At 44.3% G+C, this 20,750-nt stretch overlaps 1 protein-coding gene across 1 annotated transcript in view; it reads left to right on the forward strand.

Moving 5' to 3' along the window:
- LOC119532401 (protein only RNase P catalytic subunit) overlaps window positions 1-20,750 on the forward strand; it is an 83,107-nt gene that overhangs the window by 61,336 nt on the left and 1,021 nt on the right. Inside the window, 2 exon segments of the mRNA XM_037834809.1 lie at window positions 13,508-13,656; window positions 19,886-20,081. Coding sequence (XP_037690737.1) covers window positions 13,508-13,656; window positions 19,886-20,081 — 345 coding nt within the window.

The raw sequence follows: 20,750 nt of genomic DNA on the forward strand, positions 1-20,750 counted from the left end.
AATTACCCCTTTCAACCACAATCACACGCATAATTCGATGCTGTTAATTGCACTCATCATAATGTGCTACCGTCACCTCTGTCCACTTCCATATATTGAAATTCAACCTAGTTAAAAATTCTGCAAATCTTAAGCAACCACTCCTCATTCTCTAGCCTCATTCTGTCTCCTGGTAACCTGTATTCTTGATTTTATCTCTATGAGTTTACATATTATAATTAGTTCATATTGGTGAGATCATATATGATTCATCCTTTAGTGTCTGACTTATTTCACTCAACATGATGTCCTCAGGGTTCATCCATGTTGTTGTATGCTTCAGGACTTCATTCCTTCTTACTGCTGAATAATATTCCATCATAGGTATATACCACATTTTTAAATTTATCCATTCATTGGTTGATGGACACTTGGGTTGTTTCTATCTTTTGGCAATTGTTAATAATGCTGCTGTGAAAATCAGTGTGTAAATCTATGCTCATGTCCCTGCTTTCAGTTCTTCTGGGTATATACCAGATAGCAGGATTGCTGGATCATATTTCAGCTCCATACTTAACTCCCAGTGCCAAACTGCTTTCCAAAGTAGCTGAACCATTCTGCATTCCCACCAGCTGTAAATAATTATTCCTCTTTATCCACATCCTCTCCAACACTTGTGGTTTCCTGTTTAATAGCGGCCATTCTGGTAGGTGTAAAATCATACTTCATTGTGGTTTTGATCTGCATTTCCCTAAGAGCTAATTAAGATGAACATCTTTTCATGCATTTTTTAGCTGTTTGTATTTCCTCTTTCGAAAAATGAGTATTTAAGAATGTCTTTTGCCCATTAAATTAGGTGGTTTGACTTTTTATTGTTGAGTTGGAAGATACCTTTATATGTTCTGGATATTAATCCTTTGTTGGATTTGTGGTTTCCAAATATTTTCTTCCGTTGGGTTGGTTGCCTTTTCACCCTTTTGACAAAGTCCTCTGAAGCACAGAAGTGTTCAATTTTAGGAGGTCCCATTTATCTATTTTTCTTTTGTTGCTTGTGCTTTGGGCATTGTATCTAAGAAACTACTGCATATCATTTGATCTTGAAGATGTTTCCCTACATTTTCTTCTAGGATTTTTATGTTAATGGCTCTTATATTTAGGTCTCTGATCCATCCTGAGTTAATCTTTGTATAGGGTGTGAGATTGGGTTCCTCTTTCATTCTTTTGGATATGGATATCCAGTTCTCACAGCAGCATTTATTGAAGAGATTGTGCTGTCCCTGTTGAGTGGGGTTGGGAGCCTTGTCAAAAATCAATTAACCGTAGATCTGAGGGTCTATTTATGAACTTTCAGTTCTATTCTGTTGATCAATATGTCTATCTTTATCCCATTACCATGATGTTTTGACCACTGTAGCTTTTAAGTCAGGAAGCATGAATCCTCCAACTTCTTTCTCAAGATGATTTTGCCTATTCAGGGCCTCTTATCCTTCCAAATAAATTCAATAATTAGTTTTTTCATATCTGCAATGGAGAGTGTTGGAATTTTGATTAGTATTACATTGAATCCATAGATAATTTAGGTAGAATTAACATCTAAATGACATTTAGCCTTCCAATCCATGAGCATGAATTTACTTAGGTCTTTGATTTCTTTTAGCATTGTTTTTTAGTTTTCTGAATATAGGTCCTTTACATCCTTGGTTAAATTTATTCCTAGATATTTGATTCTTTTAGTTGCTATTGTAAATGGAAATGTTTTCTTGATTCCCTCCTTGGATAGCTCATTACTTGTGTATAGAAGCACTTGATTTTTGTGTGTTGCTCTTGAACAGTAAACTAATCCCAAAGCAAGCAGAAGGAAAGAAATAAAGATTAGAGTGGAAATAAATGAAACTGAGAACAAAAAGAAAACAATAGAGAGAATCAATAAAACCAAAAGTTGGTTTTTGGAGAAGATGAATAAAATGGACAAATCCTTAGCTAGACTGACAGGCAAAAAGAGAGAAGATGCAAATAAATAAAATCAGAAATGAAAGGGTGGTCATTTCCACAGACCCCTTAAAAAGATCATAAGAGTATACTATGTATGCTAACAAACTAGACAACTTAGATGAAATGAACAGTTTCCTAGAAAAAAACATGAATAACGTACAAAGACTCAAGAAGAAATAGAGGACTTTAACAACAATTACAACTAAAGAGATTGGATCAGTCATCAAAAGCCTCCCAACAAGGAAAAGCCCAGGACCAGATGGTTTCACAGGTGAATTTTACCAGTCATTCCAAGAAGAATTAATACCACGCTGCTCAAACTTTTCTGAATAATTAAAGAGGAGGAAACACTATCTAATTCATTCTATGAAGCCAGTATCATCCTAATACCAAAGCCTGATAAAGATACAAAAAGAAAAGAAAATTACATACCAATCTTGCTAATGAATGTATATGCAAAAATCCTCAACAAAATACTTGCAAATCAAATCCAGCAGCACATTAAAAAAATTATACACTGTGACCAAGTGGGTTTTATCCCAGGGGCGTTAGGGTGGTTCAACACAAGAAAAGCAATTAATTTAATAAACCATATTAACAAATCAAAAGGGAAAAATCACATGATCATTTTGATTGATGAAGAAGAGGCATTTGACAAAATCCAGCATCCTTTCTTGATAAAAATACTTCAAAATGTAGAAATCGAAGGGAAATTCCTCAACATGATAAAGGGGATATATGAAGAATCCACAGGTAACACTGTAAAAAAAGGTGAGAAACAAAGCTTTACCTCTAAAATCAGCAACCAAACAAGGATGCCCACTGACACCACTATTATTCAACATTGTGCTAGAAGTTCTGCCTAGAGCAGTTAGGCAAGAAAAAGTAAAAGGCATCCAAATCAGGAAGAAGTAAGCTGTCACTATTTGCAGATGACATGATCCTTTATTTAGAAAGTCCTGAAAAAACTGCAACAAAGCTACTAGAGCTGGTAAACAAGTTCAGCAAAGTGGCGGGATACAATATCAATGCACAAAAAGCAGTGAAATTTCTATACACCAGCATTTTTTATACATTAAAAACTTATATTTCCAATACTGTATTATAAATTATAATTGTTCATTATCATTAGCTTTTGTTTAACTTAGCAATACCTATTTGTCACTTAGTTTAGTATTTTTATTTGAAAACAGTCTATGGGCTTTTCTTATGAGAGCGAATATAGAAAAGCTCACCAAATGCTGGATTTGCTAAAAATCCAAGTCTAGACTTGAGGGGTTTATGTGCGCACAAGAGAGGTTGGAAGTGGAGAGAATGGGAAAATGGTGGAATAGTCACTTGATGGAACTTTGACAGCTCTTTGGGAGGGGAGAGGATTTCAGTGAAAACCATGACTCTCAGCAGTGGAAAAGTTGGTCAAAAAGTCACTGTGTAGGTCAGCCATTTATAAGCTTTTCAAAAAAAGAAATAGAACCCCTTATTCAAATAAAAACTTATGCAAAATACCAATATATGAACATACAAAGATCAAGCTGCTTTGGTTGAAACAGGTTTGGGAGTGTGTAGGAATATAATCTCACCGCCCTTGATCCACTCAGTCTCTATCCCTGTGGTCTCTAGGGAACAGTTTTAAACACAACTGATCTAGCTGTATCTTGGATTCAATATAGCGTGACCATCAGCAGATGTCAAAGGTTAATGTGTGGGAGACAGGGCAAGATGGCAGCATAGGGAGGTGTGGAATTTAGTTATTCCTCTAGAGAAACTAGTAAATAGCCAGGAACAACTAGAAAATGGTCTGGAACAACTAATGGGGAGACATCCATGACCAGACAACATTGTGCACCAGTCAGGAATGGGTGGAATAGCTGAGATCGCAGCATAGAATTTTAACTAACGCTCCCCAAAGTGTGGAGCTGGCGTGCCTCCCCCCACCGGCACAGCAGGCTAAATTGGAAAACTTCGCTGTGGGAAAAAGAAGCAGTCCCTACTGGGAGCAAGGGAATGTAGCTCAACCATGCACCAATTGCAATTTTTTTTTTTTTTTTTTTTAGTGGTACAAGTAAAAGGTTTTTTTCCTTTTTGGGGTGGGGTGCTTTCTTACAGGCAGATAATAACGATGCACTCGATCCTCCGAGCACTCACTCATTCTGCCACAGAGAAGGGGGTTTAGCTGGACCATGGCTAGAGTTCCTGTAGGGAGTAGACAGGGACCTACCCTGGGCATTACATGTGTGTAGAAGAGGTGAGGCAGAGATTGATGAAGAAGAGGCATTTCACAAAATCCAGCATCCTTTCTTGATAAAAATACTTCAAAATGTAGGAATCGAAGGGAAATTCCTCAACATGATAAAGGGTATATATGGAAGCTCTGTGATTGAATAAATGGCTTCAATAGAAAGGGGGGCGGTGGTAGCTCAGGATCTCAGTGGCTGACATCAGCTTATTTTTCCATTGAGCTCGGTGGCACTTGCTGCACTAGCTCTCTGCTAAGCTGCTAAAAGAGGAAAGGGAGGGTGTTTCTAAGGCCATTTGGATTTGTCTCTCCTAAATTACCAACACTTCACCCCATTCCCAGGTTATACTTGTACCTTGTCATCGCCTGGAATCTATCATAAAAATCTCATATCCAAACTTCTGCTCTATGAATACAAGCTCTTGGCCTTCCAGTTCTTGTTTATATATCCACTATACACATTTTTCAGGTGCATAAAAATTTTCTCTCAGTTCCTTACTTAGTCTGGACCTCCAAGTTGATCTCTTTTTTTTAAAATTAAATTCAGTTTTATTGAAATATACTCACATCAATTGCAATTTTAATTGAGAAATTTGGACTACTGAATACATGCTACGTGCACACATAAACCCAGAGCAAGCAGTAAAGGAACCTGGAGATTTATCCTGGCAGAGAGGAGGCAGGGCTGATGACAAAAAAAGTAAATAAATTTTTAAAAAGAGGTTTAGGAGTCTGCTGAGCTCAGAATATTGGAAAAGGGCTGTGTCCCAAGAAAAGGGGTACAAAGAACCAGGTACCAACTCCAGTACTTGGCTGGTGAATGCGGTCGCAGTTGATTCGTCTGGGGGAGGGTGGCGGCCGGTTGCTAAATCCTAGGCTCCCAGGATTGCTCCGAGGGTACCGGCGGCGGGGGCTCTTTCCCGGAGGCGAGGGCGAGGCGGGGGACTTGGCCAGGTCCCCGGTGGGAGGCGTGCAAGTATGGAGGGCGGCGAGAAAGGAACAGGCGGGACACGTTTCTTTTAGGATGATGAAAACCAAGAGAGAGAGAGAGAGAGCTTTATTAGGGGAGAGTACAAGTTTATATCGGGCATTTAGAGGGCGGGGTAGCTGCAAGGGTTAAAGGCTTGGATTGGTTCTGAGAGGGCGCGGAGGTTGATTGAAAAGGGGCGAGAGTTGCTCCCGTAACGGTGTCCAGCAACAATGTATGCGCACCGGTGGTGATGGGAGTTGCGCTGGCAACGGGGAGTGTCCGGGCAAGATAAGGGGGTGGGGAAAAGGCGGTTCCCTCCGGCAAGCCTCTCCTAACATTTGGTATATTTTGGGTGAGGAAATGGGGCCTGCCTCCGGCCTCACTTTCCCAGGCCCGGGGGGCTGTGGAGGGCGCTGTCACCCGTACCCACTACCCTCCCCAGGGGTGGATCCGGTCCCCCAGCCCAGGCCCGCCAAGTAGAAGCACGTAATCAGTGTCCCGCATTTCCCCCTTCTTTTCTAATTAAAGGAAGAAGCTTACTGGAGAGGTCCGCTAAGGGATGAGGGAAGGGGGAGGTCGGGGAGGGGAAAAGGGGTTGACGGTGGCTCAGCGAGGCTGGAGCTCGGCGTTGGTGTGGCGCCCGGGCGCTCGACAGGGGCCTTGCTGCTTGCGGGATGGACGAGGGTGGGGGGTTTAAAGTTGGAGGTTCAGAGAAGCTGGAGCTCGAGGTTGGTGCGATGTTCAGGCGATCGAGAAGGGCCTCGTGGTCGGCGGGTTGACCGGTGGCGGTGAGGTCGCGGAGGGTTGGTTGTCATCTCGGAGTAGGGAGCGTCAGAGGTGGCGAGTCGTTGGTACTGGACTTGCACGAACGAGGAAAAAAATAGCATCCGTTTGTTTCCTTACAAGCTGGACAATTCTGCGGATAATGTAGGGTCCTAAGGTGAGAGCTAGAATAATCATTAGTAGGGGGCCGAGGAGAGGGAGGAGGTATGGGAGGAGGGGGGTAAAGATGTGGGACCAATAGTTGGTGGCTTCACGGTCTTTTTTGCGTTGTTCTAGTCCCTCTCGGACCTTTTTTAGGCTGTCCTCGGCGAGACCTGTGGAATTGGCATATACACAGCACTCTTCTCCTAGGGCGGCGCAGAGGCCTCCTTCTTTGAGGAGGAGAAGGTCGAGACCTCGGCGGTTTTGGAGCACGACCTCAGAGAGGGAATTGACAGAATTTTTAAGATGGGAAATAGCGTTTTGTAGGTGACGAATGTCTTCGTCAACAGCTGCCCGGAGGTGAGTTAGGGCGGAGCCTTGACTGGCTAACGCAGCGATTTCGGTGCCAGCGCCTGCAAGACCTAGGAGGGAGGCAATCGTGAGGACGGTGATGGGCTCTCGCTTTTGCAGTGGGGCAGAAGCTGCAGTTGTTTCCAGGCGGAGGAAGAAGTCTTCTTCGCTGTGGTATAGGACCCTAGGGATGAGGACAATTAGGAGGCAAGTTTCATTAGTTGTATTGAGGGTTTGCACGTTAAGGCAGGGGGTAAGCCCTGTAGAGGAGCAGAGCCATTGGGAGGAGTTATGAGGAATGAGAAATTTGGCAGAGCTGCTGGGAGATGAGTAGTCAGCACAAGCTGTGAGGTTGGGAGAGTTACTTGAGCGAGGGCGGATGCACTTTCCTGTAAAGGAGACTGAATGAAAGGTTAGGGGGACGGCAGAGGTATTCCAATTGCATTCCGAGGGGCTGTCCTCTGTGTTTTCTGAAAAGGAGAGGTTGGAGGCAACTGGCTCATACAGTGAGGAGGAGGTGGAGAGGCAAAGCCAACAGGAGGAGGTAAGATTGGGGTTGGAGGAATTCACTGAGGTGAAGGCCGCTTGGATAAGGCCGAGGAGGGGAGAGGAGTAACGAGAGGGGGGCAGAAAAGGTTGGGGTGGTGGGGTTGGCGATGCGTTGTTTGCAGCTGAGGTGCGGCTGGTTGGAGCTGAGGTGCTGCTGGAGAGCTGTGGAAAAAGGGGGTTAATGACTTTATTGGGACTAATGCCAGAGGGGTTTTTTTGTACAGCCTCCTTTTTTACAAGAATAAGGGAACCTGGGTCGACTCCTTTCAAATAAATTCTGAAGCCCCAGGTTCGACCGAGTAACCAGGAGGGATCATTGGGGAGCTGCACACTGAGATTTAAATGTGAGCAGGTACCTGTAGGTGCAATCTGGTGATGGCCTCCATAGATACCCCAGTTAATGGGTTCTTGAGGTGGTTTGCAGTTAAAGGGTGCCCATTTTAGAGTTAGGTAATGATCAGTGGCGTAAGTCTCCCACTGAGTGGCTAATGTTTCACATCCCCAATATGCACAGTAGTATTGGTTGGGGGAATTGCAGTACTGTTTTCCAGGATTTGAGGATGGGCACATATAATATTGGGCTTGATTCCAACCAGTGGCTCCCACTACCGAGGGACCATCGAGAACCATGCACATGGTGGCATACTGAGCGGGCATGCAAGAGACCTCTGCCCCTGAATCGAGCGTGCCCGTGTACCATTGCCCTTCTATTCTTAACTTACGAGTAGGCTTTTCTGGGGTGATAGGGACTGTCCAGAGAAGCGTTTTACTGCCGGTGAAGTGATTAGCTTTATTAGAACCGGCCGGCACGCTGCCTCTTAGGGGCGGGGCTGAGGCTTGCCCCGCTTGGAGTTTAAAGCTTGCTCCGTGCCCTGGCGCTGACTGCTGTCAGGGCACCAGGGATAGCAGAGGTTTTTTAAGCTATTCTTGCTAAGATCTCTGGGGCTGCTCTTGCAGTCGCGCGCCCAGTGATAGCCACGCTGGCAGCGTGGGCAAGGAGTGGGAGGGGGGTGCCCATTGCGCTGCATGAAAGGCGGGCGGCTGATTTCTGCATTGGGGCACTCCCGTGCAAAATGACCGCTCTACCCGCACTTAAAACAACCGGTGGTGGCGGCTAAGGCGGCAGTGACAGCGCTAGAGACAGCCTGGGCTAGGGACGCGGCAGCTGGGTCAAAGGCGCTGCAGGCGAGAACCCAGTCATCTAGACTTTTTTCCCTCAAGGGGAGAATGGCTTGCTTACAGGGGGGGTTAGCCCCTTCTAGAATGAGTTCTCGGGTGAGAGCTAGCTGGGCTTGGGGGTTGCTAACTTTTCTAGCGCAGGTTTCTTCGACTCTGGATACGAAGGTGGCGAAAGGTTCGTTTGGCTCCTGGAGGAGCTTGGTAAAGCTGTCAGGTCGATGGGCAGAGCAGTTGGCAAACGCGCGTAAGGCGATGCCTCTGAGGATAGTCCAGAAGGTGGCAGGGACATTAATATAAGCAGACGCATTTAGAAATGCTCCCGTGCCTAAATAGGCTTCGGGGGGATGATAGACTCCAGTGGCTGCGTCTTGCTCACTTTGCTTAGCTGCTTCCGCCTGGAAGTGAGCACGCCAATCAATAAACTGGCCGGGGTTAAGAATGGAACGGGCAAGCGAGGCCCAGTCTTGGGGGATGCAAAAGTCCATGCCGAGATCCTGCAGTATTTGGGAAGCGTATGGGCTACCCAACCCGTCCTCCTTGACGGCCCTGCGAAGCTGCTTAATAGTATTAGAGTCAATGGGATACCAGTCATACGGTTTCTGTGGTGTGGGGGTAAGGTTAAGAGGAAAGCAGTGAAAGGCACGAGAGAAAGGAGGACGCGCTTGCAGAGGGCTTGGCGCGGGAGTGGGGGTAGGGGGAGCGTTGCCCCAAGGGTTGCCTTGAGGTGTAGAAGGCAGCCAGGGGTTGTTAGTCGGCAGGGTGGGAGGAGCGGCGGCAGCTGCCGGTAGCGGCTCTGAGGGGGAGCTCGCCGGAGGGGGAGGCGGAAGTGAGAGGCCCCAAGCGTCGCAAGACGGCGGCGCGGTGGGAGTGGCTAAGGCATAGGATGGTGGACTAGCTCCGCCCTGTGAAAGGGTGGGGCCCAAGGCATAAGATGGCGGACTAACTCCGCCCTGTGAAAGGGCGGGGTAAAGCGCATGTGGTTTCCGGCCCAGCTTAGGGCTGACGTCATCGCCGGAGCACTTCCTCCCCTCGATGGAAGAAGAAGGAGGAAGTTCGCCATCTTGGCGAGGCTTAGTATTGCTTTGTTTTTGGGGGGCGACTTCGAGCGCGTTGTTAATTTGCTCGACTAAGGATTCTGTGTCCGAATCGTGGTCTACATTAGTATCGCTGTCTGAATCTGTAGGCTGGGTTGATAGGGCCTCCTTGGATTTAATGGGGCCTCGATCAGGGGGAAGGGAGCCTTGAAGGCAGGAGCGGACGGTTATTAAGGTGGGGAGCAAGCCGGGAGGGAAGCGTTTGCTCTCATGTTCCATGGCGTTGGTGACCCGATGAATAAGGCGATCATAAGTAACAGGGTCCCAAAGATGGCAAGTGGTGAGCCATGGGTTAAAGGGCAGCAGGAGGTCCCAGTATACCTGCAGCTGCCGGACAGACACTTTACAGCGATGTGTGTCTAGGAGACCCGCCAGAGCGCGAACTTGGGGTGCTTGGCGTGCAGATAGACGATTACCCATAGCGGAGTGAGAAAAGAGAAAAAAAGGGGGGTTGATTATTGAGTAAAGAAAATGAGGTAAACTGTGGCAGCGAGGCCGAAGGAGATGGTGAGAATGGAAGGCAGGAGCCTCTAGTAGCGAGAGCAGTTTGGGGGGGGGGGGGGGGGCGGTTGCAAAGAGGCACACCGCGCGAAACAAAGAAACAAAGACACAGAGGACCACAGCAAAGTAATGGAGGGGAAGAGGGAAAGCTACTGGAGGAAGAGTGTTAGGAGGAATGTGGGGATATAGGAAGAGAAGACGAAAGGTAGTCGGGGGTAAGAGTTAGGTTAACGCGGGAAAGGAAGAGCGGCCCGGGCACGGAGCGGCGTGGGAGGGGCGGCTCCGCGGGGCGGCGAGGGAGAGGCGGCCCTTACTTTGCAGGCGAGGAGAAGGGGAGCTGGAGAGGCGTCCGGGCGAGCGGGTGGTTTCACTGGACTGCTGCGTGGAGAGGACTTTTAATTCCAGGGGCCCCACGTTGGGCGCCAGTTGCGGTCGCAGTTGATTCGTCTGGGGGAGGGTGGCGGCCGGTTGCTAAATCCTAGGCTCCCAGGATTGCTCCGAGGGTACCGGCGGCGGGGGCTCTTTCCCGGAGGCGAGGGCGAGGCGGGGGACTTGGCCAGGTCCCTGGCGGGAGGCGTGCAAGTATGGAGGGCGGCGAGAAAGGAACAGGCGGGACACGTTTCTTTTAGGATGATGAAAACCAAGAGAGAGAGAGAGAGAGCTTTATTAGGGGAGAGTACAAGTTTATATCGGGCATTTAGAGGGCGGGGTAGCTGCAAGGGTTAAAGGCTTGGATTGGTTCTGAGAGGGCGCGGAGGTTGATTGAAAAGGGGCGAGAGTTGCTCCCGTAACGGTGTCCGGCAACAATGTATGTGCACCGGTGGTGATGGGAGTTGCGCTGGCAACGGGGAGTGTCCGGGCAAGATAAGGGGGTGGGGAAAAGGCGGTTCCCTCCGGCAAGCCTCTCCTAACATTTGGTATATTTTGGGTGAGGAAATGGGGCCTGCCTCCGGCCTCACTTTCCCAGGCCCGGGGGGCTGTGGAGGGCGCTGTCACCCATACCCACTACCCTCCCCAGGGGTGGATCCGGTCCCCCAGCCCAGGCCCGCCAAGTAGAAGCACGTAATCAGTGTCCCGCAGGTGAACTGGAGGGCTGGGGACTGGCTCTGAAAAGGGGGCTTTTTGTTTTTTCTTTTCCTTTTTTTCTCTTTCATTCTAAGTAGCTCATTAGACAAAGCCTCAGACAGTTTCAGTGGTCACCACTGACCCAGCCAAGGATGGAGTTAAGGTATAGAGACAGTCATAGGAAAAACTCAAGTGTAGGAGACAATTCCCTATAAGGCTAAGAAAAGGGGGGTGAGTGTAGCCCATCTCAAGTGATGGCCATCTCTTAGAGAATTCAGACCCCGGGGCCTGGGGGAAAGAAAAACAAACAGTTTAAGTTTGGCTTCTGACACCTTCAGACCCTGGCGGGGACAGGGTCCACTGAGAGTTAAATACACTGCACCTCTTTGCACCAGTGGGGAGCTGCAGGCTGACAAACACTACCTGCTGGGAAGGATAGGAGAAGCACAGAGTCTAGAGGCCTCACAGGAAAGACTGAAAATCTTCTGTGTCTCACCCTTGGGGAAACCTGATATTGAATACAGCCTCTTCCTGATACCTAGGCCCATCTGATCTGGGAAAATCTGATTGGGGTAATCAAGGAAACCAGATACCTAGACAACAAAAAATTGCGATCACACTAGGAGAAATGAAGATATGGCCCAGTCAGAGGGACAAACTTACACTTCAACTGAGATACAGGAATTGAAACAACTAATTCCCTGTTGGTAGGGAAGTAGAATGGCACAGCCCAGCTGGATGGCAGTGTGCTTGTTCCACAGGAAGCTAACTATGAGGTTGCTGTATGGTCCTGCAACCCCGTTATGGGGTATATACTTGGAAGAACTGAGAGCGGGGACATGAGTGGACATTGCATACTGGTGTTTATAGCAGCCATATTCAGGATTCACAATGGATGGAGGTGTCCTAAGGGTACAATGACTGATAATTGGAATGGTGAACTGTGGTGTATACATACAATAGAACACCGAGTGGGCAGCAAGAAGAAATGAAGATGTGAGATATGGACCTTGAGGACCATATGTTGAGTGAAATAAGCCAGAATTGAAAAGGCAAAGATTGTAACATCTCACTAATATGAACTAACTACAATGTGCAAACTCCGAGAATTTGAATCTGAGAGCATATGTTATCAGGGGAAGGCTTATGGTAAAGGTTCCTAGATTGTAAGTTCTTACAGCAGTCACATCTGTTCATGAGTTGATGGTTATCTCTAAATTCTGAGATGCTGGAGATGCTTAGCTGGTCGTTCCCTGTAATTTCAAGTATCTGTGTGACATTTGAGACTCAGACTCAGAGTCAGAGTTCTGCAGCTATGTATGTCAGCATTACCCCATACAGCAAATGTTAAAAAAGCTGAAAAAGAGATCAGACTTCAATTAGAGATATGAACAAAATGGACTTGATTAGGACTAATGTAAACCAGACTAAAGGGAAAAGGATAAAATTGACTGTGTTTTAAAACCTCAACTTCTGTGTGAAACGAAAGGAAGAGATGTTTATTTGGTGCAAAATATACTTTCTGTAGCACACCATATAATTTAACTTGTATGGTCAGTTTATTCAAACACCGTAATTACATGGAACCTTGAATAGGGGGTGAGATCTGGTTGGTAAAGTATTTGCAAAGCCCCCTTGAGGACATGGGGGGAAATGTGGAAACATTAAACTTCCCTACCTGGGGAATTCCTGATATTTTCACAAGCATTGGGGACTACCATTGTAGTAGGCCAAGTCCTCGATCTTGGGGTTTGCCCTTATGAAACTTGTTACTGCAGAGGACAGGCTTAGCTTACTTATAATTGTGCCTAAGCATCATCCCCAGAGAACCTCTTTTGTTGCTCAGATGTGGCCTGTCTCTCTCTAAGCCCACTCAGCAGATAAACTAACTATCCTACCCCCTACGTGGGACAAGACTCCCAGTGGTGTCAATTACCCTGGCAACATGGGAAATGACTACTGGGGAAGGGCCTCGACCTGGCATCATGGGATTGAGAAAGTCTTTCTGACCAAAAGGGGGAAGTGAAATGAAACAAAATAAAGTTTCAGTGGCTGACAGATCTCAAACAGAGTTAAAAGGTCATTCTAGAGGTTATTCTTATGCATTATATAGGTATCCCTTTTTAGTTTTTAGTGTACTAGAATAGCTAGAAGGAAATACCTGAACCTGTTGAACTACAATCCAGTATCCTTGATTCGTGAAGACGGTTGTATAACTATATAGCCTATACAGTGTGACTGTGTGATTGTGAAAGCCTTGTGGCTCACACTCCCTTTCTCCAAAGTATGGATAAATGAGTAGAAAAAAGGGGGACAAAAAGTAAATGAAAAATAGGGGGAAAGGAATATGAGATGTTTTGAGTTGTTCTTTTTTACTTTTATTTTTATTCTTATTTTTTGGAGTAATGAAAATGTTCAAAAAATTGATTGGTAATGAATGCGCAACTATGTGATACTAAATGATTGTACACTTTGAATGATTGTATGTTATGTGAATATATCTCAATAAAATTGCTTTAAAAAAAAAAGATGTTAATGTATAATAAGGAAGCATTTTGAGGAATGTTTGTCTTAACTCCATGCTAGAAAAGAACGCTTCACCACTGAGGTTACCAGCTGTAAGAATTTCTCCACTTATTTGAGATCTTCTGGCTTTGTGTGTTTTAGCTCTTGGATGTGGTCTCTCAGCTAGCCAAGCAGAATCTGCGACTCCTGGTCTTGGGCCGGAAGCACATGCTGGTGCAGCATTCCCGGTGGAGAAAGAAGGAGATGGAACAGGTGCAAAAGCAAGCCAGCTGTTTCTTTGCTGACAACATGTAAGTATTGAAAGTAATAGGTGAAGAGCACTTGGCTCCAGTCATGTGCTAGTAAGTTACCTACTTTTGGTTTTTAAGAATGCATATATGTATGAATACTCGGCCTCATTCCAAAAGAAGACTTGAGGCAGCTTCTATGGCAGGATAAACGTAAATAGATGAAGAGATAAGGCTAAAAGAAAAACAGGAGGAAGATAAAGTCAGACATGTACCAAAGATAAAGTTAGTGCACAGAATGCATACCATAAGATCCTAAATACATCATTTAACATATATTTAGCATCTTCTATGTTCTGGAGAAACAGCAGTGAACAAGACAAAAGTCCTTGCCCTCTTGGGACTTATGATAAACAAGTAAACAAATAAATAGGTAATGTAATTTCAGACAATGATCAGTGCTATAAAGAAAATAAAGCAGACTAAGTAGAGAGAAGGAGATTAGGTAGTGGGTAAGTCAGGGCATAATGGATGGGGTGGTCAGGAAAGGCCTTTCTAAGGCGACAAATCTAGCATGATGGTGGGAAGAACATACCAGGTAGATGGAACAGCATATATTCAAAAATTCCTGAGGCAGGGAGGGGCTTGGCGTGTTTGAGGGGCAGCAAGAAGACCAGGGTGGTTGGGATATAGCAGCAGAGGGAAAGCAGAGACTCTGAGGTCAGAGAGCAGGCTGGGACCACATTGCCGAGGACCTCGTGGGCCGTGGGAAACAAGCAAGGGGCCTAGATTTTATTTGAAATGTGGAAGGGAAAGTTGCTATGAGCTACAGATTTAACTCTGAGCTTCCCTGGAGCCCAAAGGAACATGGAAAATATGGTAATAAAAAAATTTACAGTGCCCATAAAGAAGAAATCAGCTAATTAGGAGGAGCACAGATCCCCAATAGCACATGTGAACTTTTAATGTGCATTTGGTGTTTCATACTATTTTTGCTGACAAAAATTTATTTCTGACTTCACATGGATGATGAGTGTGTGCTCTTCAGGCCTCAAGTCTAGGTTTCATTAAGATTTGTCAGCATTCCTGAAATCACTAATTCTTAAAAACATAAAGTTACTCTCAATACACGAAGCAAGCTAACTCTTCATCCAGATCCCAAACCAACCCCCTTTTTTATTTTAACTAAGTCCTTTTTCTTTATTTATTCAGAGGAGGGGAAGTTTCCATTTCTCCAAGAGTAGCGACAATAATAATGCTTTCTCGTGAAATCACTTCACGCAGCATTTGGATGGCATTAGGAACACAGGCTTTGGAATTAGTCAACCCAGGTTCAGAATATGACCTGGCCCCCTTCTATCTGGGAAGATGTTTCCCTTCTCTGTGTCTCTTTTTCCTCAGATGTAACCCTCATGGTGTTGTTGCAAAGATTAAATAAGATAATCCATGTAAACAGCACATGTAAAACTCTTGGCACAGCACCAAGTTCATGGTAAGCATACATATTAGTTGCTATCATCATCATCATTTTTCTTAGATGGAAGAAATGGATAAATACTGTTAAAAGTATTATAACCAAGAAGCATGTTGGAAACTGGTCTCTGTGTGATTTGAAGCCTACGTTTATTGTATCAATTGAAGTTCCAAATTCAGTTGTAAAGATTGATTCACTGACCTTTTATGGCTTTGGATTTGAATATTTAAATTTTTAACAACATTAACTCTGTTTCCCACTAATGTACCACAAGCTTTCTCAAATGTATACTAAAATAGAGAGGATAGTATGGTGAACATACTATCAACAATTACCATCCGTCATTTTTCTAACCTCGTTTCATTTAATCCCTCACTTTTTTTTTTCTTTTGCTTTTTTCCACTGAGTACTTTTTTTTTTTTCAATTTTATTTTGAAATAAATTCAAACTTACAGGAACAGTTGCAAAAACAATACAAACCCCATACACAGAACTCCAGCATACCCCTCCCCCGATACCCCAATCCACCAACTTTAACATCCTGTCACAACACCATTACTTTCTTTCCCTCCCGCCCTCCCTATCATCCATCATCTGTTGCTGTGTCTTCTGAACATATGAGAGCAAGCTGCACACATCCTTGAACAAACAATAGAATTCACATATACATTTCCCATGAACAAGAACATTCTTTTATGCATTTCCATTAAGTGCAGCTAAGAAGTTCAAGAAATTCAACATTGATACAACGCTTACATTCTATATTTCCTTTTTTTTTTTCTTATGTCCCAACTGTGTCCCTTTGAGCCTCCTCTCCTCCATCCTCAGATCCCATCCAGGATCATCCTTGGCATTTAATTGTCATTATCTATTTAGACTTTTTTTTTTTCACTTGTGGAAACATATGTACAGCCTAAATCTTCCCATTCCAACCCCTCCCTACCATTCCATTAGTGGGATTAATCACATTTAGAATGTTGCAATGCTATCACCTTCCTACCATCCATTACTAGAAATTTCCCTTCACGCCAGAAACCCTACACTCATTTCTTAACTCCCCATTGTCCCTTCCCCCACTTCTTGGAATCCATACTCCACTTTTCATCTCCGTGGTCATATTCTCTGATACTTTCTTTGTGTTTACCGTGGGGCTTAAATTTAACCTCTTAAGTCTATAACAATCTTGTTTTTCCTTGATACCAACTTAACTTCAATGGGACACATAAACTATGTTCCTTTACTCCTCCATTCCCCCACCTTTATGTAGTTCTTGTCAAAAATTGCATATTTTACATTGAGTCCAAAACCACTGATTTATCATTACAGTTTATGTATTTTAGATCCTGTAGGAAGTGAATAGTGGAGTTATAAATCAACAATACAGTAGTATTGGTATTTATATTTATCATGTGATCTTTACTGGAAATCTTTATTTCTTCATGTGGTTCCAGTCAGTTGTTTAGTGTTCCTTCCTTTCAGCCTGCTCAGTTCCCTTTAGCATTTCTTATAGGACTGATCTACTGGTGATGAAGTCCCTCAGCTTTTGATTATCCAGGAATGTTTTCATCTTCCCCTCATTTTTACCCTTCAGGTGTTTGTGAATTTTCTAATTCTCTGATGATTACTGACTTCTATTTGTATTCCATTGTGGTCAGAGAATGTGCTTTGAAAAAATTCAATTTTTTTCTAAAATTTATTGAGGCTTGTTTTATGTCCCAGCATATGGTCTATTCTGGAGAAAGATCCGTGATCACTAGAGAAGAATGTGTGTCCTGGTGATTTGGGATGTAATGGTCTAAATATGTCTGTTAAATTTCTCTATATCTCTCTCTCCTTTCTTTGTTTCTCTGCTGGTAGGGCTCCCTTTAGTATCTGAAGTAGGGCAGGTCTTTTATTGGCAAAATCTCTCAGCATTTGTTTGTCTGTGAAAAATTTAAGCTCTCCCTCAAATTTGAAGGACAGTTTTGCTAGATAAAGTATTCTTGGTTGGAAATTTTTCTCTCTCAGAATTTTAAATATGTCATGCCACTGCCTTCTCACCTCCATGGTGGCCGCTGAGTAGTCACTACTTAGTCTTATGTTGTTTCCTTTGTATATGGTGAATTGCTTCTCTCTTGTTGCTCTCAGAACTTACTCCTTCTCTTCAGTATTTGAGAGTCTGATCAGAATATGTCTTGGAGTGGGTTTATTTGGATTTATTTTATTTGGAGTTTTCTGGGCATTTATGCTTTGTGTATTTATATTGTGTAGAAGGTTTGGGAAGTTTTCCCCAACAATTTCTTTGAATACTCTTTCTAGACCTTTACCCCTCTCTTCCCCTTCTGGGACACCAATGAGTCTTAAATTTGGACATTTTATTTTATCTATCATATCCCTGAGATCCGTTTCAATTTTTTCCATTTTTTTCCCCATTCTTTCTTTTGTTCTTTCATTTTCCATTCTGTGGTCCTTGAGGACACTGAGTCATTGTTCAACTTCCTCTAATATTGTATTATGAGTATCCAGAGTCTTTTTAATTTGGCCAACAGTTTCTTTTATTTCCATAAGATTGTCTATTTTTTATTTACTCTTGCAATTTCTTCTTTATGCTCTTCTAGGGTCTTCTTTATGTCCTTTATATCCTGTGCCATGCTCTTCTTCATGTCCTATATATTCTGTGCCATGCTCTCATTGTTTGTCTTTAGTTCTTTGATTAATTGCACCAAGTACTGTGTCTCTTCTGATCTTTTGATTTGGGTGTTTGGGTTTGGGTTCTCCATATTGTCTGGTTTTATCATATGCTTTAAGATTTTCTGTTGTTTTTGGCCTCTTGGCATTTGCTTTACTTGATAGGGTTCTTTAAGGGTCTAAAAAGTACCAATCTCTAATTTGTCAGATCTGCATCTTGGTAGCATACACTTTTTCTAACTAACCAGCAGATGGCATCCGTGAGTCACCTATTCCCCTCAAGTCAGTTCTCCCCAACTTTGTGGTGTGTGGGGATCTGCTTCTTGTGGGGTTCAATTGGTGCACTAAGTTTGGGTATGTTGTTGGTGCTGTCCGCCCTGAATGTGGGGCATGTGTCTGAGCGGTTAGGGAGGCAGGGCAGCTTTAATAATCAAACCTCCTAGGTGTTCCCGAAGATTTAAGGCTGTTGCAAGAGTCCAAGCCTTCACCTCAGTCCCACCACAGATCGTCTCTGCCACTGACCCACAAGTGCCTGGCACTGGCGTAGGGTCCCTGGGATTTCTGAGCAGGTCCCCCTTCTTAGCCATGCTCTTCCAGGACCCCTGCCGAGGGAAGGCTGTGCCACGTCCTAAGTGCACACCAGCCCTCCAGGGAAGCCCTGGGCTGCCAGGCCATGCAGGGGTGTTCCCAGCCTGCTGTAAAGATGGTTGAATGGGGCGTGTTAATTTCCCCCTCTTCGCACAGCTCTGCCTTCCCAGCTCCAGAACAATTAGCTGTGGGTGCACTAAAGGCCATTGTCCACGGTTGATATTATGGCGTGTGCGTGGTGCTGCGGGAAACATTCCCCGTCACACTGGGACCCTTGGCGCGGCTCTGGGCTATGAGTCCGGCCCCGGGCAGGAGCGTCCCCAGCCCGCTGGGAAGATGGTTGCAAAGGATGCAGTTTCTTTCTCCTTTTGGCTCCCCTCTGCCCCCCTGGCCCCATGACAATCAGCAGCGGGTGTGGGAAGGGCTATCCTCCATGCCAGACACCGAGACATTGGGACAGCCTGCTCCTGCCGTGCTTCTCTGCGCGGTTCTCGCCGTTGTATCCGCAGTCGCTCCCAGGTTTTTTTTTTTAAAAAAAACTAGTCCGTCTCCAAACGCCAAGCCATGGTTTCCCCACATTGCAGTGCAGCCACCGGACTTTCAACTGGCTCACTCACTCGTTTCAGAATGCAGACTCCCGGTTTCACCAAATGCACAGTCCTTCTGGATTTAGCAGACCTTGTGTGGCTGGTGCATCGCTGGAACTGGTGTTCTGGGACATTTTCTGGCTTTTATCTAGTATTTTTCACGGAGATGTTTTTTTGCCCTGTCTTACCAAGCCGCCATCTTGGGTTCTCTCTGGGTACTTTTAAGGCAGGCTCCAGGCATCTTTTCATCTCATTTGAAATACTTCAGTAAAACATAAACTTTAAATTTTCCTCCTTAGGATTATTTGAATCAAGGCATAAAGCATATCACATGATGTAGTCCGAATTCTCCTGCGCCAAGTTGGTTAGTTACTACCATTTGTACAGCACATATTCTAAAAATCGTTAAGTGCCGATGTGGTGGGTCGTGTTAGGAACTCTTAGGCACTGGTTCTTCTTAAGGCAGGAGGTGCTTTTACTACGGGCTGATACGACTCAGACAGTTTCCAGTTCAGCTTTGAGGGCAACCAGTTATTTGGTGGCTTGCCAAGAAAGTGTCATCCTGCTTTAGTAATATCTTGGATGTTTCTTGAATTTGGCAAGGGAAGGGAAAAAGAGATGTGCTCTGTAGTGGATGCAGCAAATAGGAAAAACACCCTAAGAACACAAAGAACTAACATTTGAGTGTGATGAGAAAATTGTTGGATTTCTTCATTCTAGTGGGAGAGCCAAGTTGAGCTGTTAGAATCCCAAGAATATTTGCATTCCTTCCTCCACAATGTTCCATTTGTATTCTATATTGTATTGCCTACTGCTAAGGACTTCTAGGTGTGTCCTAAGTATCGCTCAGATCATGTCTGTCAAGAATTCAGAGCATTTCTAAGGAAAGTAAGAGAATAAAAAGATGGAGAAAAATGCTGTCCTCTGCCTCCTTGGGGCTTTGCTTGATTGTGTCCTTTCTCTATGCCTGGCTCAGCTCGGAGGATGACCCATTCCTTCTGTATGCCACACTGCACTCAGGGAACCATTGCAAGTTTATCACAAAAGACCTGATGCGGGACCATAAGGCTTGTCTGCCCGATGCCAAGACCCGACGCCTTTTCTTTAAATGGCAGCAGGGACATCAGCTGTCAATTATTAATAGATTTCCAGGATCAAAACTAAGCTTTCAGGTATGTTATCTCTTCTCTGCATAATGTAAAAGAGTGAAGTATATCATAACTATATTAAAAGGATGTTGCACCTAGTTGAAGAACCTAAGTGCTTTATTTTTCTTTTTTAGTTAGGATTTGGAATCATCCAGTTCCTAGAAACAGAGAATCTGCCATAGCAAAAGTGCCCATAGGCAAACCCCAAATTAACTGACATAATTGAAAACACCCAGGATGCCATTCATTGTGATTTTAATGATGTCATCAATACTGACTTCTCATACGTCTGTTATTTTCCTGTTTATTTGTAATAGCTCAAAATTCCTTATTCCTTATGACTTGTCATATTTTACTTCTGCTATGAAACTCCTTTTCCCTGTTCAATCCGCTTTTATGGTGTGTTCTCAATTAAGTTCTCCTTTGGTTTTAGTTTTAGATAACTTAAGTACAGAACGCCTCTAGAATGAAAGCGAAGGAAGAAAAACCAAAGGCGAATTATATTACAGAAAAATACACTGTTCCATGGTAAAATATGGTTCACTGGTCAAAAAATATACAAAACAATAAATGTTTAAGAAATATGGTATCAAATGACACCACAAGGATGCAATCAGCAAAATCAAGACTATGAGGCACTGTATAGAACAACTGGCCTGGTTTCTTCAATAACAACAAAAAATTGCAAGAAAA

The sequence above is a fragment of the Choloepus didactylus genome, chromosome 4 (assembly GCF_015220235.1).
Source record: "Choloepus didactylus isolate mChoDid1 chromosome 4, mChoDid1.pri, whole genome shotgun sequence".
Taxonomy (NCBI): Eukaryota; Metazoa; Chordata; class Mammalia; order Pilosa; family Megalonychidae; genus Choloepus; species Choloepus didactylus.